The 23,332-nt window shown below is 35.7% G+C and overlaps 1 protein-coding gene and 1 pseudogene across 1 annotated transcript; one reads left to right on the forward strand and one right to left on the reverse strand.

Annotated features, from left to right (window-relative positions):
• Window positions 1–2,269: 2,269 nt before the first annotated feature.
• Window positions 2,270–4,175, reverse strand: LOC118029368 (tetrahydroberberine oxidase-like). Its single transcript, XM_073412445.1, is given in 2 exon segments — window positions 2,270–3,997; window positions 4,000–4,175. Coding segments are annotated over 2 exon segments (1,491 nt in total). The 5' UTR covers window positions 4,061–4,175; the 3' UTR covers window positions 2,270–2,567.
• A 3,877-nt stretch (window positions 4,176–8,052) lies between these two features.
• On the forward strand, window positions 8,053–17,596 carry LOC118029417 (tetrahydroberberine oxidase-like; annotated as a pseudogene).
• The last annotated feature ends 5,736 nt before the right edge of the window (window positions 17,597–23,332 follow it).

The raw sequence follows: 23,332 nt of genomic DNA on the forward strand, positions 1-23,332 counted from the left end.
GTCTTCAACAATTTCTTGGGCGTTCTAGCATTCTCGTTTCACTAATATATTTTTTTATTTTCTTCCAACTTTTTTTTTAATTTTTTCTGTGTTTTTCTCTATTTTTTTTTCAATTGATGTGGGGTCCCAAAAATAGGTAACAACAAATATACCTCTTTACAATATTTACGAAGCAAAGACTTGTTAAGTGCTTTGTATAGTAAGTTTGTAAAGACAAACAAATTGTTCTTCAAAAACTAATCTTCTCAAATCTTTTAGTTTGGTTGACTTGAAACTCTGTCTCTACAACAATGCCTTTCAACCAGAACTATGATCAAACTGTTTATAGTTTGGTTAATTGAAGATTCTAATATGGCGATTCACTTTAACCAGAACTTTGATCTCTAATACCACTCGATTATGAGGTGTGAAAACTTGGTGCTTCCTAATTGTAGGGTTGAATTTCTAAGTGTTTCCTAATTATAGGGTTGGCCCAAAATTCCATATCTCAGTGGTTCCCTTAGAACCAAAATATCATGCTATATCTTAGTTAACCTGGAATCCCAATATGGTGATTCCTTTTAACTAGAACCAAAATTCCTATAAATAACTTAATTAACCTAAAATCTCAATCTAGCAATTCCCTTTAATAAGAACCAAAATCTCTATCTATAGCTTGATTAACCTGAAATCAAAATTTGATGATTTCCTTTAACTAGAACCAAAATCTCTTTAAATAGATAGGTTAACTTGAAATTCTAATATGGTAATTCACTTTAATTATAACCAAAATCTATGTCTACAACTCAGTTAACCCGAAATCCCATAGTAATGATTCCTTTTAACCATACTCGAAATTTTTGTTAATGGTTCAGTTAACTTGAAATCCCAATCTAATGATGCCCTTAACCAGAACTAAATTTTTGCCTTTAACTTGATGAACCTCAAATCCCAATCTGACAATTTTCTTTAACCATAACTGAATTTTTTTCTCTAACTCAGTCAACTTGAGATACCAATCTAATGATCCCCTTTAACTAGAATCAAAATCTTTGTTTTCAGCTTAATTGTCCTAAAAACCCTGGATCTTAGCGATCCCCTTTAGCTAAAGCTTTCTAAAGACTCTTTCTCTATCAATCTTTTGACTCATATAAGTTTGATTTCAAGAATTTTTCCTATAAAATAAAACGGGGTGCAATGTTTTAGGGTTAAATGCATGTACCCTTACCTGATTTGGAAACATATATCCCACTTTTTCTTTGGTGTGTGTGAACTCCTATTTTGATGTGAGCTCATTCACTTCAATTTTATATGTTTAAGCTAGGATCTGTTTCTTGTGCTACCTTTTTTACCTATCTCACTTTTAGGAAGAAGTCTCCAATTTTTGTTTCTTATGGGGCCCTTTCTTACTCCATGGAATATGTAATTTGATATTGCTTTCTATCATACTTATGTCAATGCTTTTTGGTTTTTGTTTTAGCACATAAACCTTTTTCAAGAAGAAAATCTTTGAAAGACTTGGTTTCATTCATGAAAACTAAAACTTTCAAAGTATGCATAAAAAAAAAATTCTTTAAGCAATTCCCTTTAGAGTTTTATCAATCTTTAGGTCAAGCTTTTACCAGAGGTGACCTTCTATTTTAGTTCTTAAAAAAATTTCAAGTATTTACTTGAAAATCTGTATAGAATCAAGGTTTTACTTCATGTTAGAATTTACGCTTTTCTTGCTTGAATAAAAGCAGATGGTTGCTCATTTATCATGTCATGTGAACAATAAGATCGTCGTTTATCAACCCATATTGTGTGTGCTTGATTAGAAAGGATTTATAAAGGCACGCAATGTAGGCCATGACTTTGGGTTATGAAAGAAATGGATGCTTTTGAGGCTCAATATATATCTGAGGGTTTTAAGGACTTAGAATCACTGTTCTTTTATCTCTTTTCTCTTGTGAAGTCATTTCATGGACTTTGTTCGGATATACTCTCTTTTTTAATGAAGAGCGTTGCTTTAGGATATTTGCCTCAATCTTAGAGCGTCATCAAACCATCATATTCTTTTTCTGATCTTCCTTTCTTTTACCTCTTCATTTTCTTCCCTTTTTTTAATTATTACTTTTGCTTCCTCTTTCTTGTCCTTCCCCTTTTTATGATAATGCCCTCTAGTTTTGGGTTCTAATTTTCATAGATCCATGTGTACATTTCGACAGGTTGCTCATATTTTCTTTTTACCCCAGGTGTAGGGTGTGATTCTAATTAAGATTTTTATGAAGAAAAACTTATTTAAGCTCTCTAGATCTTAATTATAGAGCAAACCTTTATTTATTAATTACTAAAGACACAACTCAATACATCATACAAAGTGGAATTCTATTCATGTCTAATCCTACACGAAGAAGACCACCAAGACACAACTCAATATATACAAAGTGGAAGTCTAATCCTAGCTACATGAAGAAGACCACCAAGACACCACTCAATATAAACAAAGTGGAAGTCTAATCCTAGCTACATGAAGAAGACCACCATATCTTTTATTATCTTTCATTATTTTTTCGTCGATCAATATATATAATATTTCTGATAAACTATCACCAAGGTGTGAGAGGAGGGATGCTTTGTTCATTTCTAAAGAAATTAGCCGGATCAACTTTGGTCTTCACATGCACCAACCGGTCAAAGTTGTTCTTGAAATATTTGGTACCCCAAACTCTTGCTTGTTTGTAACTTGTGTTGCCTAGGTTGTTCATTCCCACGTCAAGATCTCTGTAATCGATATATGCTTGTCGTGGATTTTTCGTAACATAAGGAGTCATATAGCTGTAAAGTTTTCTGATCCAGCTAGCCGTCTTTTGTTCCCAAACGACTGCATAATGAATTTGGAATAGAATTCCAGCTCTATGTGGAAATGGAATGCTGGTCTCGGAAATTTCGTCCATCTTGCCCCCATAGGCTGTGAATTGCAATTGAGCTGCTTCGGCATCCAGTTGGTTAAGCCTATCCCATATTCCTTCCAAAGCGATTTCAGGTATAGGCTCTGTCACAAAGTCTGTTTTTGCCTTGAAAGATATTGTGGATCCTGGACTCCTATCAAGCAAAACATCCAAGGATGTATTGCGTGGAAATGACGCGAAGTAGACAGTAGACTCGATCCAACTCATCTCGATGCAGTCTTCTTTAACCAAACCGAGCTGGGGAAAGCTCTGTTGCATCATTGATAGGAGTCTATCGACTCCACCAAGAAACAAGGAAGTGTATGCAGCGAGTATTGTTGTCTTTCCTTCCTGAGAAGTGTTAACTCTCGAAAGGAAAATTCTGGAAAATAGATCTTCGTCAAACTTTCGTATTGCGGACTGCCACTGATGAACGAGTTTTGTTGCATTTTGTTCCAAAGTTCTAGTGACATTGAACACTGTCACAGTTGGTGGAACTGTGACCAATTCCAGTTTCCACGCAACAACAACTCCAAAGGTGTTGCCTCCACCCCCTCGAATGGCCCAAAACAGATCTTCTCCCATGGATGCTCGGTCAAGGATTCTACCTTTAACATCGATTAATTTGGCATCAATAATGTGGTCTGCAGCAAGGCCATATTTACGCATCATCATCCCATGTCCTCCTCCACTGATGTGCCCACCGGATCCCACAGTTGGGCAAACACCTGCTGGGAAGGCAAGAGTTCTACTTTTCTCAGCGATTCTGTAGTAAACTTCTCCTAGTGTAGCACCAGCTTGAGCCCATGCAATTTTGTTTCCTACATCAACTGTAACTGTTCGCATATTGATCAGATCAATAATCACAAAGGGTAGAACCGAAACATAAGAGAGGCCCTCATAGTCATGGCCACCACTTCGGACTCTAATTTGCAGGCCATGTTTCTGGGAACAAGCAATGACAGCTTGAATGTGGGCTTCATTTAGAACTGTAACAATAACTAGTGGTTTCGGGGTGGCACTTGTGTTGAACCTGCCGTTTCGTATAGAAAACTGCAAGACAGACGAATATGAGGAGTTGATTGGGGTGTAAATGACCTTAGAAATGGCGTTAGAGTTTTGATAAAGAAGGCATTGAAGAAAATCCTCATGGCGATCAGCTGAAGCTACCCATGAGAATGAAAACAGAAAGAGAAACAGGAATGGGAACATTGAAGAGCTTAGAGAGTTCATGATTCTTAATGTTTGGGGCATATAGAAAGATGCATGAGACCCCCTTATTTATATAGTTCTGAAGGGTGCTTGTTTATGAAGATTTTGTGCCGTATTAATCTAGAAGATGATGAGAAGTTAACCATGATCTGGAATTACAGCTGAGGAACATCGAAAAATGGAAACGTGAAAATTTCCAAACAAGGATCGTGGCCAACTTGTTCACAAGACACGTTTGACAATTTATGGTAGCATTTCTTGGTGAGTGAGCTTTCTTCTTATTTTCTTGTTCTATTACATGGGCATTGACAATCCAGCCATTGAATTTATTCAGACGATTGAAATAATAATCACATCAAAGGATTAATAGACTGAGTATTCTCGCTATCAGTATCTTGAATCGACGATAAGCTAAACTTGTTACGTAATTACTCCTACTGATGATGACCCTATGGTCATAATTGCACGGAAATTTGAATGTTTTCTCTTTACAATATTCCTATAAACCACCGATGGGATTTTCCTTCAAAATAATCCAACTGGTAATTTTCAAATTCAAAACGTGCAAGATAAACCATAGGGCTAGACGATGGAGAACAAAATCAAATAACTTATTCCAATTTGGTTTCTGATCCTCGAAAACCAAATCATTCTTAACATTCCAAATCCCCCATAAAATACCATAGGATAATTTGGTTTCTTATGCTGAAATTTGTCTTTAACCATTATACTCCACTATATAGCACAACTTGATCTATGCTTTTCGGGATACACTAACTAATATATGCTAGGATTTGTGTTAATACTTTGAATGTCATCTTGAAATTTTATAGTATATATACTAGAGATTAGTTCTAGATGATAGTTGAATTGTTTCCCTACTCTAGAAAGAGGCACATTGTTCAGAAAACTAGGCACTTGTACTCAATGCTATAAATGAGAGGGACAAAAGATTATAACAGAGATGAATTCCTTAATTCCTTCAATTTAGCAAATTTTGGCCATTATTCTGCTTTCTTTCTCATGGGCAACTTCAGCTCATACTCATGAATATTTTCTTCAATGCCTTTCGGATTATAACGAAAACGCCAATTCCATTTCTAAGGTAATTTACACCCCAACAAACTCCTCAAATCCATCTATCCTGCAGTTTTCTACGGAATTTTGAATGTTTTATCATTACAATGATCCTATAAACCACCGATGGTTTTCCTTCAAAATGATCCAACTGGTAATTTTCAAATTTAAAACGTGCAAGATAAACCCAGTTGAGATCGATGAGTTAATAAATAAATTTCATTGCAACCGATTAGCTACTATTAATTATAGATGAAAGGATTGGACTCGTGGATAATCTCTATTAAATAACCAATTTAATCTAAAACCTTATATTATTTGATAAGTTCTCAAGATATAATTTATATTATTTTTAATATATTATTTTAATAAAAACCTTTCAGGCTTGAAACTTACAAAGACCCATACTATTTTATGCTTCATTTTAATTTATTAAATAGTTATGAATAATAAGATTCGAATTTGTAACTGCTTAGTTATTAAGACTCTGATATCATGTCGAAAAACCAATTCAATCTAAAAGCTTAAACTTTTAGGTGAGTTTTTGAGATATAATTTATGTTATTTTCTAATAATTTCAATATAAGATACATATAATTTGGTCCAATTTGAGTTTTACCTTAATTCTTGTAAAGAAACGTATGAAAATCAGGATTCATTGAACACTACTGCGTATAGAAATGTATCATTCCTCAAAGTCTAAGGCAAACAATCATTGAACACTACTAGAAGTATATCATTTGTCAAAGTCTAAGGCAAACAATCATTGAACACTACTGCCTATAGAAGTATATCATTTCTCAAAGTTTTTATATGGTCCAAATTTACGTTCCCGTAGATCCATCCCAAAAACAGGAGAAAACTTTGAATCTTGAATTCTTCAAGCATGTTTTATTTTTTATTAATATATAAAAAATTTTGTCATCCGATTTACAAATTCTGGATGTTAGGTTAATCAACAAAATCTTGATATGAATCCATGGAGAAACGAATTTAAAATTAATTCTTCCTGGAGCGCACAGAGAAAAATGCAGGAATGAAATCATTTGTTACATGAGAAATTTTAGCTTAAAGCCATTTATACACTTTGTTGTGGTATCTTATGGTTTATTTGAATTACTTGTAACAAATTAGTTACTAGTTTTTGATGCTACTAATCCTGTTTAAGATAAAGTTTATAATTTAGCTTTTCATTATTTAGTTTAATGGTTTTGAGTTAGATTTCAGAATTTTATTTATATAGATATTGGATCTAGCTAGATGTTCAAATTATGTGATGAGGTAATCTAATGCTTAAGATTAACATTTTTTTTGTTGTTTCTTTACTTTTTTCACTATAAGTTTTTCTTTTAGTCACTTTACCATTTTCTTAATGGCACTCACTAAATCTTATTAATATTCTCATTTGATTACTAAAAAAAACTACATGACATATTGATAATATAAATTTTGAAAAGTAAAACCCTAATTTTTCAATCCATTTATGTAGCACCAACAAACAATAAAATCCTATATATCTTTGAATATATGGCACAAACAAATTAAAAAGTTGCTACACACCCACCAGTCAAATTAAATTAATTTTTTTTTTCTCATCATCCACTTCTAATTCAACATAAAAGGCATTAATTTATTTGATGTATGCAACACAATAATTTTATTGTAAGTATACAACTAAATCCTAAAACTCTAAATATTAATTAAACAAAATGATTGTTATTGATATTTTTTAGTTGATATTTTAGCCAAACCTAACAGATAATCATAAACTAGTTATGATATTTATTTTGTGTTTTTTTTTAAAATATGATAAAAATAATTTTATCTCTTTTTAGAAAATATGCATGAATTGTTTTTAGAATTTAGCCGCATGCATGAAAACAAAACACATTTATGTTTTTGAAATGAAAGTTTATTTTTCAATTTTTGGATTTTTTTTTTATTTTTGTGTTTTTTAAGGCTTTGGATAAAACCATGTATTTTTAATATCGGGTCCGTATCTTAAGTGTAAGTCTATAGTCTGATATCATGTAAAATTATTAGAAAAACATGAGAGGGACTTATAAGTACTTTTAAAATGCCCTTTGAAACATTTAATTTTTTTTTAAAAATAGTTTTTTAATATTTTAATATTATTATATTATTTATTTAATATATTGGGATGGGCTAAAACAAGTCTAGCTCGACTCGAAGGCCTAACATCTCTTTTTTTAATGTTAGGTTAGGTCTAGAGCCCAATCCCAATCCAATCGGGTTGGGCCAACAGAAGACCCAACATCTCTCTTTTGTTTGCTTTGGTTTGGACCTAACCCAACCATCTGAGGTAGGCCGAAACGGATCCAACTCAGGCTCACATGGTCACTGACCTAGCCTAATGACCATGTTAATTATTTGGCCATTGCATGCAATGGACATCGAGGGGGTTTCAAGAAGAAAAGGAAGAATAAGGCTTGCTTGGGTGAAGGAGAAGAGCTGGTGGTGGTGTTCCTAGTGGTGTAAGGAAGTCCAGTGCGTAGCTAGTGGTGGCGATGGTTGTGAAGGCACGGTAGGGGGAGAGAGAGAAGGTTGATAGAGAGAGGATAAAAAAACTAGGGAAAAGAGCTGATTCTTTCCCAATTTTTGAGTGAAAGAGAGACATTTTATCTTTGAGACAAATCTTCGTCCTTGATTCAAATAGGAAGGATCTTAATTGTTGGCTCAAAGGTGCAATCATGGACTATGAAAATTGGCTGCTAAAGGCCTGTCGAGTTGACTACTTTAGGGTGGTCCCGCGACAACTATAGGGGTAGTTGGCTGGTATGACCTACTCTGGGGCTGTGCTGATACTAGGCAAGATGAGCAGAGGGTAACAGAGATGGCGTGGGCAGTAGAGGCGGGTTTGCATACATGGATTAAAAGAGTTCTTGTGCAGAAACTCATGAGTAAGGAGATGCTATGAAGGTCAACATATGACAATGTATCTATCTTGATCACGAGGCTACTTACCAAGTCTTTGAGGTTGAACTCACCATGAAAGCTATGAAAATACATAGAGGTTGAAGTCTTCAAGGGAGATAGGCCGACTAACAATAGTTAATTCATCAAATAATGACTTTGCTTGCTGCATGTACATATCAATCGATGCATCACCTTGTCAAAGATCATGAAAGGACCTATATCGTTGTGTAATATGAGAATTAGATGGAGAGGTGAGAGCTTTCTCAAGAGTGCACCAAACACAGTGAGAGGTCTGACAATCTACCACAAGGTGTAGTATATCCATGGAAAGAAAGGAGAGTAACGCACTCAAAATAAGTTGTTCATGTTTCTTCCAACGAAGAAAAGAGGGGTTAATTACAAAAGAAGAACTGACAGAACTATTAGAAACATGAGAGGGAGGACACGATATTGAGCCATTAACAAAGTAGAAAAGACACTGACCAAGAAGATATGACTTCATCTACATTCTTTAATTGAGATAATTGGTATTCGTAAGCTTCAACGAAACAACTTGCTAAGTGTTGGACAAAGCAACTATAGTTGGAGTTGATGTCCCCATGATATGTAGGGGGACGACTGAAATATGGGAAAAAGAACCATTGTTCTACTATGTAAGTGAAGGAGGCTGTTGGTGTGGGAAAGCAGCAACGACAACAACTTATGAGTTAGCAGCAGTAGAGTCCATTAGGGAGAGGGAGAAAAGAGTTTTGATGTGTTGAGGCTCTCATACTAGGTTTAGAAGAAGTTGTCATTGTTGATTTTATTCGAATGGTTATTATTGATGTTGAGAATAGCAAAGCATGGGTTGATGCTTGGGCAACTTTAGGTGAAGTTTACTATAAAGATTCCGAGAAGAGCAAAACCCTTGCTTTTCCTGCAGGTGTTTGCCTTACTGTGAGTATTGGGGGACACTTTAATGGAGGAGCTGGATATGGCATGATGATGCGTAAATTTGGCCTTGCTGCAGATCATATAATTGATGCTCAATTAATTGATGTTGAAGGTAGACTTTATGACTGAGCATCAATGGGAGAAGATTTATTTTGGGCCATTCAAGGTGGTGGGGGACACCTTTGAGGTTGTTGTTGCATGGAAACTAAACTTGGTTCCAGTTCCACCAACCGTGACTATTTTCAATGTCTTAGGAACCTTGGAACAAAATGTAACAAAGTTTGTTCATCAGTGGCAGTCCATAGCGAACAAGCTTGATGAAGATATTTTCACAATAACTTTTTTTAAGGAAAGTTGATTCTAGTAAAGAAGGAAAGACCACAAAACATGCTGCATTCACTACCTTATTTCTTAATGATGTAGATAGGCTTCTTTCATTAATGAAGATGAACTTTCCCGAGCTCTGATTGGTGAAAGAAGATTGCATTGAAATGAGCTGGATCAAGTCAACTCACTATTTTGCCGGATTCCCGAGCAATTCATCTTTAGATGTTTTGGTTGACAAGACTCCTATATATATGAAGACTAACCTGTTTTTCTTTAGTATTGTATTCATCTTAAATATAAATTACAAGCTTGAGTAACGGTTATGTATATCTAATATCATAGCTGTCTATTGTGCTATACATGGAAACATAATCACTACCTATTATGCTCTACATGTAAAGTAATCACATATACAAAACAGAGCAAGGAATTAAATATAAAAGGAAGTCTGGAGATAGGATCATATGGTTGACTGATTGTATCTCTTCATCCCCCCTAAAGCTCAAGGCGATATTGGACTGATGAAGAGCTTGCTTCTATTTGGTAGAAACTTGGAAGCACATAATGGTTTTGTAAATATATTAGCTATTTGATTTGGACCAGAGATATGTTGCAGAGAAACAATACCACGAACAACTTGTTCCCGAACAAAATGAACATCGATCTCAATATGTTTCGTGTGATGATGAAAAACATAATTTTTAGCCATGTTTATAGCACTGAGGTTGTCGCAATTTACTATGGGAGCAGGAATTAAATAACCGATGATTTTCAGAAGGTTTATAAACCATACAAGTTTAGTAGTGGTTGAGGTTAAAACATGATATTTAGCTTCCATTGTGGAATGAGACATTGTAGCTTGCTTTTTAGCTCCCAGGATAACAAGTTATCACCCATATAGATAGCAAATCCAGTCGTAGAGCGTTGATCGTCCCCGAAGCCTGCCCAATCTACATCACAAAAACCATGAAGTGCAATGAAAAGAGCTTTTACAAAATTAAGACCAATAGTAAGAGTACCTTTGAGGTACTAAAATATATGCTTAACAACAATGAGATGAGTGTCTCGAGGATGTTGCATGAACTAACAAATATTGTTGACTACATAGGAGATATTGGGGCATGTCAAAGTGAGATATTGTAGCAAACCAACAAGACACTAATAATAGGTTGGATCAGATAGGAGAGCACCCTTATTAACAGTTAATGACGTACCAGAGGCCATATGAGTGGAGACTAGTTTTGCATCGTTCAAACCAAACTTTTGAAGTAGAGAAAGTAGATAGCAAGTCTGAGTGACAATGATGGTCAACTCATCTTGTGTGATTTGTAGTACTAAAAAGAAATCAACACTCCAAGATCCTTCATGTAAAAAGCAGCAGAGAAATTAGAAATAAAGCTCCTGATTTTTTAAGGAGAGCTCCCTGTTATAAGTATGTCATTGACATAAATTAAGAGCACAATTATATCTGAACCTTGACGGTGAGAAAACAAGGATTGATCATAAGGACATTGATGGAAACCCAAGTGCTTAATTGAACTTCAATAAACCACATTCTTGGAGCATGTTTTAAACTGTAGAGAACTTTATGCAGTTGGTAAACATGATAAGGATGAGATGAGTCTTTAAAGCCAGGTGGTTGAGATAAATAGACACGCTCTTGTAAATCATTATGAAGAAAAGCATCATTTACATTAAGTTGTTTAATTAACCATCTATGAGACAAACCAAGTGTGGGAATTAATCAGATGGTACCATGTTTAACCATTGTACTAAAAGGTTTCATCAAAATCCAGGCCAAGAAGTTGTGTTAAACCACGGGCCATTAGTCGGGCTTTATACTATTTAATTGAGCCATTAGATCGTGTTTTAATTTGAAACACCCATGTGCATCTAACCAGGTTCATGTCTGGTCTTCGAGGAACCAAAGTCCATGTGTTGTTGCTGGAAAGAGCAGTAATTTCAGCTTGCATGGCTTACTGCCAGTTTGGATTAGTGAGAGCTTGTTTATACATCTGAGGCTCTTGTGTTTGGTTTTCAAAAGTAGCTAGAAAGCATGTAGGTATTGGATATCTTGGAAAAAAGAAAACCTTAGGCTTTAATGAACCTGTTTGAGCCCGTGTGATCATAGGGTGACTTCGACGTGGAGCAGAGTGTGAGATGACCTCAATTGACAGAGAAGCTAATTTTGAAGCATCCTAAATGACAATGTTAGTAGGAGGCTCCTAGCATGGTGCAGACTAAGGCATTAATGCAAAGTGTTGAACAGGTGGAGATGAAGAATGCATATAGTTAATATGATTGGCAGCTGCAGGTAAAGAATCTAATGGAATCGATTGTAAAGCAACAACATGAAGAGGCCTGGGAAAAGCACAGACTTTGAAAGCTTGAAAATCAAATTTAGTGAACCCTTGTGTAGACCTGAAGGGAAATGTTAATTCATCAAATTTTATATGCTGAGAGATATTTATGTGACTTTTTTGCATGTTTAAACATTGATACCCTTTGTGATGTGTAGAGTATCCTAGGAACACACAACAAACAAAGTTATAGTCCAATTTGGACCTTTCAAAAAGAGTAAGTAATGGGTAACATGCACACCCAAAAACTCGTAGAAGAGTATAGGATGGTGATGATCCAAAAACAAGCTCATAAGGAGACTTGTCACCAAGAATAGAAGTTGGAAGCCGATTGATAAGAAATACTACAATTATGAATGCAGCTGTCCAAAATCATGATGGAATAGAGGCACGAGCCATTAATGTTAAACCAGTGTCCACAATATGTCGATGATGATGTTTGGCCAATCCATTTTTCTCTAGTATACCAGGACATGATAATTTGTGAATAATGCCATTGGATACAAAAAAATCTTGTAAACTTTGGTTTACAAATTTTCCGTCACCATCACTTTGAATTAGTTTTACACAAGTATTGAACTGGTAAACCATTCGCTACATAAATATAGGAAATATAGTGGTGACATCAAATTTATGAGCCATAGGAAAGTGCCATATGTATCGAGAATATTCATTGACAATGATAAAATAAAATTGAAACCCATCATAGGACGAGATTGAGGCAGGTCCCCACACATTAATATGAAGAGTATGTAAAAAGGTAGTAGCATATGTCTCTTGAGAGCTAAATGGTCACTTTGTTGATTTATCCAAAACAGAACTTTCACAAAAACCAACAGTGTTATTCAGTGATCATAAACATGAAATTTAAAGAATGCAAGATTGAGGATGTCCAAGCCGAGCATGCCACAAGTTGCTAGGTACTTTAGTTGATAATAGACCAACTAGAGAATCTTAATGTTGTCGTAACTGGATTGGATACAAGCTATCAACTATGAAGCCCTTAAGTAGCACCTGCTTCGTCCTCATGTCCTTAAGAAGAAAGCCCTAAGGATAAAATATAAAATAACAATTATGTTCTTTATAAATTGAGAGATATATAACAATTTCTTTTAATATCAAGGACGATAAGAACATTATTAAGCTTGATATCAGTAGCAGGTAGTGAGACTTGTCCAATACCAAATATTTGTAATCCATTTCCATTTCCAACAATAACATAATCATTTCCAAGATAAGAATGAATATCTTGTACTTCACTTATATCATATGTCATATGATGATTTGCTCCAATGTCAGGGTACCAAGTTTCCTCTATATGGACAACTTGAAGTGCAGCAAAAGCTTTGAATTGTTCTACTTCCTTATCAGAGGCAAAGCATCCATTTGTTTTATGATTTGGGCCTCCACATCAAAAACAAGTTATGCCTCCACATTTGCTATCAACGCTGTGTCTACCACAATTTGTGAATGTTTGAGTGCAAGTTCCAGAATTACCTCTAGTTGAGCGTGAAAAACGAGCATCTTTCTAGTGGGACTGAGAAGTGGTCTGGTTATGTGCAATATTACGACCATGAGAACCATGAGTTCTATGAAAGTTGGTTCTGGTTCTACCATGATTTGTGTAAAATACAACGTTAGGAGGAGTCACCCGTGCTGCCTGAAGGCAAATTTCCAAATCATCTAGTTTGTCGATGACCCCTTCAAAAGGTGGAAAGATATCCCCAACACTTAAGGTTGCTACTATAGGATCAAACTCATCGTCATCCATTGAAGGCGATCAAATCTTAAGCCTCAATCTTAAATATAAATTACAAGCGATGGCTGGTTGTGGCTAGAGAAGGTATTAGCACCCCTAGCGCACTTTATCTAAGGTAAGCTGCTTCATAATTTGATGTGTTAAAGAAGTTTTAAAGGTTTTGTCTTTTCATCAAAAATTAGAAATATGTCTTACATATAAGTTCATAATCCTTAACCGTGAGCAAATCAAAACATTAAATTCTTCTTTTGTCTTTTTAATTTTTTTCTTTTCATTTTATCATAAAAAAATTCGTAAAGAAAAGGTACAGACACACAAACACACACACACACCACTTTTCACTATTTTTCAATTGCCAACACACAATTACATGTTACAAAATATCAAAAGTACAAAATAACAGTAATCTAAATATATATAGCAAAGTTTAAAAATTACAAAAAAGCCTAGGGTATAGTGCTAGAGAATTCTATGTAGCTTTTATGACTGAGGAACAGTCATAGTGGGTTTGCTCCACACGTCGTGCCATTGGCAGCACCTGAACCCACGCGCCGCTGCTAGAACATCCATGAAACCTAGGGGGTCCAGAACGGCTTCCGCCACTCTTCACTTTCAGTGTTGACCTGTAAAACACTAAAAAAAACAAGTAGGTCTGTTTTAGTACAGGTCTGTTCCCAGATTTTTCCCTTTTAGATCTGTGAACTTTTATCTTCTTTCTTCTTCTCGGCTTGCTGTTCTTTCCTTCTTTAGGTGGTAGATCTGGCAGTGACGGGTCATGGTCATTGCTGTTGAGGAGATGGGTGTGGTTGCCTAGTCGGCGGGTTCGGTTGGAAATGAATCTGAATCTGCAGGTCCAGTCATGTGTGGGGTGCTATTGGAGGGTGTCTGGGTCAACGAGAGGAGAGGAAGGAGCTGGTCTTCGGGTGCTGGAAAATAGAAATGAGGAAGAGTGGAGTGGGGGGGAGAGAGAGAGAGAGAGAGAGAGAGAGAGAGAATATGAGATGGTTGGGGGAGGGTCTGAGAGAGGGGAGATCTTGTCAAGGAGAGTAAGGGTCTGGTTCTTTGGTTTTGGTCAGGGAAGAGAAGGAAGAGGTGAGCGGTGTGGTTTTTTTTCAAAGGGAGGGGGGCAGCCGACTGGTGACGATGAAGGAGGAGGAACGACTGTGAGAGGGAGATGAGGACGATGGAGATGGGGAATCTTAGGTTAGCTGGGGGTAAGGAAAATGTGGGATGGGAGGGGGGGTCGCGACTCCTTTGGCTTCAAGAGGGAGAACGATAGCTACCTTGGAGTGGGAGTTGAAAGGGTTAGGTTGTGTAGGGCTTTTATGTGTTGCCCTCTAATTTTGGTACTAGATTGCCTCCTTTTTCTTTCTTATGTGTATAAGAGACTCATATTTATAGGCAAAATATTGTTTGGCCCTTAAACATGGTCCCTCAACTTTTTTTTTTTTTGTAAAATTAGATTTTTCTTATTTTTTTGTATTTTTTAAAAACAAGTAATATCAACGTCGACTAAATATATATGGAAAACCAATGATTTTAAAAATAACTCGTGAAAAGTCGAACACGTTTGTTGTTACTCAATTTTTGACCCCTCTTTTTGATTGAATTTTCGGAAAATCCAAAAATAGCAAAAACAAAAAAAATCCAAAAAAATATGTTTTTAATATATTTGCATTGTTTTTAACATTTTCAACGTTGTTTAAAAAAGAATTTAAATTTTCAAAGGTTTTTGGAACACGTTCAACTTTTCATGCGTCATTTTTAAAATCATTGATTTTCCTCATTGAGTCGATGTTGATATTTCTTGTTTACAAAAATACAAAAAAATTAAGAAAAATCAAAATTTTATATAAAAAAAAAGAAAGTCGAGGGACCAATTTTGAGGTCCAAGCAACATTTTACCTATAAATATATGTAAAAAGAAAAAAATTACCAGAGGGGGGGGACAATTTTGAATATTTGGGGGTAAGGCAACAAAAAAAAAAATAGGGGGGGGGGAAGAAAACCCTAAAAGCTGAACTTTTTTCTTCTCCCTACCGAAAGGCAACTGCCGCTCACCCCCCTGATCCAAACAGAAACTAGACCTGACCATCTCCTTCCCTTGTCGTCCCTCTCCTCTCTCGGCCACCACATACTCCCTTCTCCCCTCTGATTGCCTCCAAAACGCAAATTATTTCTTCCCCTTCTGGCCATCTCACCCTGAACCCCACTCTTCGAGCCACCACCAACCTGCTCTCATCCCCGGCTCACCAGCCAAACAGACCAAGCAAGTCACCTTTTCTTCTTCTCCCTCAGCCAACCGCGGCAACCCTCTCCCAGCCTCTGCCACCGATCTGTCTTTCCTTCCCTCAGCACCGTCCACTGATAGTAATAGAGAAGCGGCCCTAGAACCACATACCAATCGGTCCCTGTCTCTTCCATCACTGCCGACCACAATGAATCTGCCTTCATCTGCACCGACTAGCTTCCATCGAAGCCTCCTAGCCAACACCAACCCAAGACCGGCCCTTCAGCAAGCAGAGCTCCCCCATTTCAACAGATCTCCTCCTCCTTTGGTTTCTTCCATAGCAACCGGCCGGCAACAGACCTAGCTCATCGCCTCCCACAGCGGCCAAAACACGACAGACTACACAGAAGCTGCCGACCAAACAGCCACTCTGCAGCAGATTTGCCATCGGGGAAGAAGAAAGGAACAACGGACATAAGAAAAATATTTAAAAGCAGATCTAAAACAAAAACTAAAATCAACTGCTTGCTGTGTTTTGGGGTTATTTTGTAGGTCATCGCTGGCGAGGAAAGGAAGAGGGGAGGAACCTGCTCCAGATCCCCTTGCCACCTGGAATTTCCTGTGGCAGCGCGTGAGCCCATGTGCCGCCAGTGGCGGTGGTGCGTGGGGAAACATGGCACCACTGTTCCTGCGGTTGCAGATGGCCTTCCCTGCAATTTCTAGAGTTTTAGGGACTATTTTGTAATTTTTAAATTATGCAATGTAATTTTTGTTTAGTGTTGAATTGTTTTTATATAATTTGTAATGTGGATGTACAAAAAGAACAAAACAAAAAAAAAGAAAAGGAAAAAGGAAAAGCATGTGAAAAGGAAATGATTTGTATTTTGTTTATGAATGTTTTTTTTTTGTATGATAAAATTGCAAGAATAAAGGAGAATTTAATATTTTGATTTGGATAAAGAATTATGAACTTACACGTAAGTCGTATTTCTAAAATTCGATGAAAAAACATAATTTTTAAAACTTCTTTAACACATCGAGTTCACAAAGCAGCTTACCTCAAGTAGTGTGCTAATACCTTTCCTAACCACAACTAGTCCCTTACCCGTGAATCTTTGACAGGATCAGCACCCGGGTTTCCTAGTAGCCCTCAATTAAATAGTAGTGGCGACTTCGACGAATCAAATCAAAGCAAACACATAACGAAAAATCGCTAAGCTCGATGCTGCACGGATTTTGACGTGAGACAACGTTCAAAAGACCTTGATGCTGAAAATGCAAAAAACAATACAAATATATTAAAAACATATTTTTAGATTTTCTGCTCTTGAATTTTCATTGTTTTTTGCTATTTTTAGATTTTTCAAAAATTTTATAAAAAATATGGATAAAAAATTGGATAGCAACATGAGTAACGGTTATGTATAGCTAACATCATGGTTGTCTATTATGCTATACATGGAAACATAATCGCTGCCTATTATGCATTAATCAAAGGAAAATCTGACTATGTGAAGAAACCTATACCAGAAATCGCTTTGGAAGGTATTTGAGAAAGGATGAATCAATTAGAGGTTGAGATAGCTGAATTGCAATTCAGTGCATATGGAGGAAGAATGAATGAGGTATCAGAGTCTAGCCTTCCATTTCCTCATAGAGTTGGGAATTTATATCAAATTGAATACTTGGTGATTTGGTCTGATGAAAACAGTCAGACATCCGAACAATATATAAGTTGGATAAGAAGGTTACACAGTTACATGACTCCTTATGTTTCAAAAACCCTAGAGAAGCATACGTGAATTATAGAGATTGTTGTAACCCATTTTTGGGTCCCCACAAAAATAAATAAAATAAATAGCCAAAAGAGGCTAGAAAAATAACGGAAGGCAGAAGCACTCAGAAAATGGTTAGAAAACTGGTCAAGGAGTATAAAGATACAAAGATTGGATTTTTTTACAGTATTTTCTTGAAGGATGAGAGCCCTATTGAGAAGGAAAATTTAAATTTTGAGGAGAAGCCCAAATTTGGATGTTTATGGACTTAATTGGATTTTTATTTGAATTTATAAAGGATTTGATTGCAAGAAAAAATTGATTTTTAAGTCAATTTGGGCTTTAATTAGAAGAAATTAAAGTTCTGGGGCCAAATTATATATTTTTTAGGAATTTATTGGGTCAAATCAGGGGCTTAATTGCATAAATATTGAAGTTTAATGGCCAATTAGGGACTTAATTGTAAAAATCCGAAACCAGGGACCAATTTGGAGAAGGCGCAAAGATAGAGGGGGCTGTTTGAATTTGATCCAGGGGCTTAATTGAAGAAATTAGAAGTTTATTGATCAATTGAGGGCTAAATTGCATAAATCAGAGGCCAAGGATCAAAGTGGAAAACGCGGCCAACTATGGGGACGGACCGAAATTGAATTGAACACAGATGATTAAGGACTGATTCAAGAAATGTTCTGGCGCCTTTATTTTAAATGGAACGGCGCGTTTTATCCAAAACGACGCCGTTTCATGCAAAAAAAAAAAAAAAAAGGAGACCGAACGGTGCCGTTTTGAACGGCACTGCTCACTTTCTTCTTCCCCCGAACATTACAGCGGGGAAGAAGGAAAAGTTTGCATTATTTATTTTTCTGCAGGTCCCTCTTGTCACCGACCGAGGCCCCACGCCGGTGGGCCACCGACAGAAGACACTGGCCGACCACCCGCCGCGCTGCCGAAGCCGAGGGAGGCCCGCCTGGACAGCCGCTCCCCGACAGCCGCTCCTCGACCCGCTCCTTGGCTCCACGGTGAAGCCACGCCCGCTGGTTCTATAAATGGAGAACCGAAAGAGAGAAGAAAGGGGGGAAGACAGAAAAGAAAAAAAAGAACCCAAAGAAAAAACAAAGAAAACCGAAGAGAGAGAGGAGGAGAGAACCCGAAGAGAGAGAGAGAAGAAACCGGAGAAGGAACGGACAGAGAAGAGAGGGGAGGAGGAAACAAAACAAAAAAAGCAATGAGACAGTGAGGGGACGACCGAGAGGGGAGACCATTGTACACAGAGAAGGATGAACAGCTGACAGAAGGAAACACCCGGGATCAAGAGGAGAAGAACCAGACATAAGCAAAAAGGAGGAAGACAGAGGTACGTGCGTCTACATAAAGAAGAAGAAATACTGCAGAAAACAGTTGCGCTTCCCAACCACTGCCACCGTCAGAACCATCGTGAGCCCCCATTGGCTTCCTGTCCACCGCCACCAGCATCACTGGGAGTGTTCGCCATCGTCTTCAACATCATTTCTGCCACCAGGTTTGCACCCCCTTCGTCGCTGTGCATGCACCATTTCCTTGCATTTCACTGTTGAAGTGAAATATAATTCACTTGAACAGTGAAATGTTAATTCACTGTTCACATCACATATAATTCACGTGAACAGTGAAATGCTATTTCACTGTTCACATCATATTTATTTCACTGTTCACATGAGGCCTGCTGGGTTCAGCCCAGCCATGTGGGCCCCGATGGGTCAGCCCTAAAAAAAAAATAAAAAAATAAAAAATCTTCAAAAAAAATTATTTCAAAGAATTTGTGATTTTTTTGTAATTTTATTATTGTATTTTGGGTCAATACCGGTTTGTATTTTTATATTGTCAAGATACAAATTCGGTATTAAAATACCCGGTTTTCATCAAAAAAAAAAAATGTTTACTAAAAAAAAAAATGTTTTGTTTTCATGCATACGGCCAATACACTAGCATGTTTTGAATGTTCTTTTTTATATATATAAAAAAATATATATATTGGAAGTTTTTAAAATGTGTTTTCGCATAGATTTCTTAAACACAAAATCATTTTCTTGCATTTGTGGATTTTACAACCCGTTTGTAAAACTCCAAAGGGTATTGGCCAATATTCCAAAAAACTATAAAAATCTTATTTTGGGAGGAGAAGTTGTGGTTATTGTTCACCGCTAATGTTTGGATGAAGAAATCCTTAAAAGGACGAACATCCAAAATATTATCGGGAGTAATAAATCAACGCACATGTTTGAAAGAAGTTTTGGTTGCGATCGAGAACATTTCAAAATTTTAATTTTATTTTTTTTTCTCCACGGTTTACGAATCGTGAAAATTTTCTTCATTCTTTTATTCTCTTATCCTTGCGATTTACGAGTTGACGGGATTAGAAAACACCAACACCATAGACTATAAAGCAAACCAAACACCAAGCAGCTTACCTTAGGTAGGGCGTATTAGGGGTGCTAGTACCTTCCCTTTACGCAACCAGTCCCTTGCCTTAGAATCTCTGAAAGACCAGTTAGGGTTCCTAGTGACCAAATACTAGGTGGCGACTCCAAAGAACCAAATCATCAGAACACAACGAAAATCGCCAACCGATGTCGTGCCTTTATTTATAATTTTTTGTGGGGGTGTGACAGAGATATTGACATTAGAATCAATAAACTTGCTAGGTTGGTTCGCGTGAAGACTTTGATAGGTTGGTTCGCGTGAAGACTGCGCAGTTGATCCTGCTAATTTCTTTAGACATGAACAAAGCATTCCTTCTCTCTCTTCGTGGTGATATATAGGAGAGAAAATCATTACAAACAGTATTATGATATATATTAAAGAACATGTTTCTTGTATTGATTTGTCATTGTACTGTAATGTTGCACGCTCGGTGTAATGATGTTTTAGCATTTAGCTAAACAAATTAATAAAGTTTTGCCTTTGTAATATTTTTCGTTCTTTGCCTCATGTAGTAAAAACAATGGTCTAGATTGATTTTCATTCTACCTAGTTTTCTACATATATTTTTGCATACTTAGTACAAAATTCCGGGTCCCTTTTAATTATTTTTCAATTTAATAATATAACGTGGAGGAAGATTATCTCTATTGAGTAACTTAATGAACCAAAAAAAAAAAAAAAGCACCGAACAATGTTAGGATTGATGTATAGAGCAACGGTAAGCTCATTTGCACATAGTCGCTAGATTAGGTTAGGATCTTGACTCAAATATAGCATATGTTACCATCGAGGATTCAAATCCTATGTGAGATCCCATATAAATAATTCCTCATGAATGTCCAAAACCAATATGGATTGCCTTTTTAAAATCTGACGAAAGGGGAACATAGTTTGAGTAGATGAAAAGCTGAATTAAGAATACACAAAAACTAATCTAAAATTACCTTAGAGTTAAAACAATTAAATATTTATTTAATAAAGCTTATGATATACCGTTTCTTGAAATATTCCATATCTATCTATTTAAGACTAAAACAAATTACCAGAAGCCTTGCTCAAACCGGCACCACCAAGAATCAACACCGACCTTTGATTAAAAACTAACAAGTATTTTTCAAGGATTAGGTGGGGAGCTCAAGATGTTGAAAGTTCTTATCAAGAAATTTATGACAAGCAAAGATTATGTTGAACACTAACAAGTATTGTTATAGTAAAAATTGTAATTAATTCCTTTTTAAAAAAAATTCAGTTGTTTGAATTCTGGTAATTCTCCTTTTTACCATTGATATGTATTTGTCTCTAGATGAAAAGTTCAGCAGATTAAGAATTGACATTCCTACTTGAACATTAGAGAATGGTGGGACTTGATTTAAAAAAGAGGGGGGGCTCCCATCTATACATCGTGTACTATAAAATTCATTAAAAATCTTGTTAAGCTAAACAAAAAATAAAAAATCAAAAGATGAACGTTTAAAGTGATGGGCTAATATATAGTGGTTATTAGAAGCCAAGTAAAATAAAGAAAGCCAAACTTGAGGGGCCTTATATATGTAGTCAGGGAGGCAAGCTCTTTCTTAATGAACTAATAGGATGAAAATCTATTCTTAAACCTAGTGTTATTAAACTCTCGTTTAATTTCTAGTAGGTCAATCACGTAACCTACAACTCGAGGTTTTATATTGAACTAGATGAGTATTCATCTAGTCAAATTTGATTAGTTTTGCCAATGTTATGTATTTTTTAAACCCCACATATACAGAAAAGTGAAAAAGAGAAAAACAAATATAGAAAATATATATATATAGTGAGAAGAGTATATCATAACGCTTAGGAAATTACCGAAGACTGGTTGAGGAAGATCAAATTAATTTTTTAAAATTTCAATTCAACTTTTTAAGAGTTAATTTTTAAGAAATATTAGTTTTGTGGGTAAGACAATGTTTTATTTTATTTTATTTTGTTTTGTTTGGTTACTTCTTAATCTAAAATTGATCAAATGGCCCGCTACATGATTCCTTTTTCTAATTAATTAAGAGTCTATGTAAAGTTCACAAAAGAGAGGATACTACAAGCATTTGAAATGTCATGGAATTCACCTAATTGCATTATGATATTATGATATTGTAGCTCTTGATCCAACTAATTGCATTAAATGAATCACTTCTGTTAAATGCATAGGACCAATGATCAATACTCATTTGTCTTGGCTTATGAGGTTGAGCTGGAATATTACAAAAGGATTTTTTTTGTTTCATTTTATATACTCTTGAAAGGCTAATAAAATCAATTCAAAGCTACACATGCGCAATTCAAAGCATTAAATTGATAAAAATGATATCAAATAAAGATAAAGAAAAATGGATAAATTAAAGATAAAGAAAAATGGATAAATTGATCGGCAAGTGCCGCTAATAAAAATAATACACTAGAATAATCTATCCTCTAGCTCGAAGGTCAACTATGAATGCCACATGAACTTATAAGATGATGTTGACATCCATGCAACAAGTCACAAGAATCATGCAAGTGTGTAAATTCTCGTGCTAGAAATCTCATTGGCTGGCTTGAATTATTTATTAATTCATCTCGACTTGGTTTATCGTGTACGTTTAACCTTTGAAAATCAACACAGTTGACTACGGATAATCCTGTTGGTGGTTTAAATGATAATTGTAATGAGAAATTTATTTTGTTTCCGAGAAAGTACAATTTTGACCAATAAAAAACTTCCCTCAAAGAAAGAAGGTTACGTTAATGGAGTGCAATTACAACGTCATCATGATCCTACCAAACACAACATTTGATTAACATGGATCTGAAGCACAGGATCATCATCCATAGCGAGAATATTTAGGGCGCTTTTAGTTTTTTGTAGTGTGCCTGTACTTTTTTTTTTTAAAAAAAAAAATTATTTTTTAATTTTAAATTAATATTTTTATATTTTTAGATTATTTTGATGGGGTGATTTTAAAAATAATTTTAAAAATTAAAATAAAAATATATTTCCAATTAAAAATACAATTAAAAATTACCACTATACTATTTTAGTCTATTAGCTAGAGGCATGCATGCATAAATAGCATAAAGATTACGACAACGTACAAGCTATCAATCCGATTATTATTTCAATCGTCTGAATAATAATATTATTGTTCATTGAAAATTCAATGGCTGGATTGTCATTGCCCATGTAATAGAAGAAGAAAATATGAACAAATCTAACACCCTAAGCTATCAATCCGATTATTATTTCAATCCAGAACATGGTTGAATTGTCATCATCTTCTAGATTAATTCGTCACAAAATCTTCATAAACAAGTACCCTTCAGAGCTATATAAATAAGGGGGTCTC

The sequence above is a fragment of the Populus alba genome, chromosome 1 (assembly GCF_005239225.2).
Source record: "Populus alba chromosome 1, ASM523922v2, whole genome shotgun sequence".
In the NCBI taxonomy this organism is placed as follows: Eukaryota; Viridiplantae; Streptophyta; class Magnoliopsida; order Malpighiales; family Salicaceae; genus Populus; species Populus alba.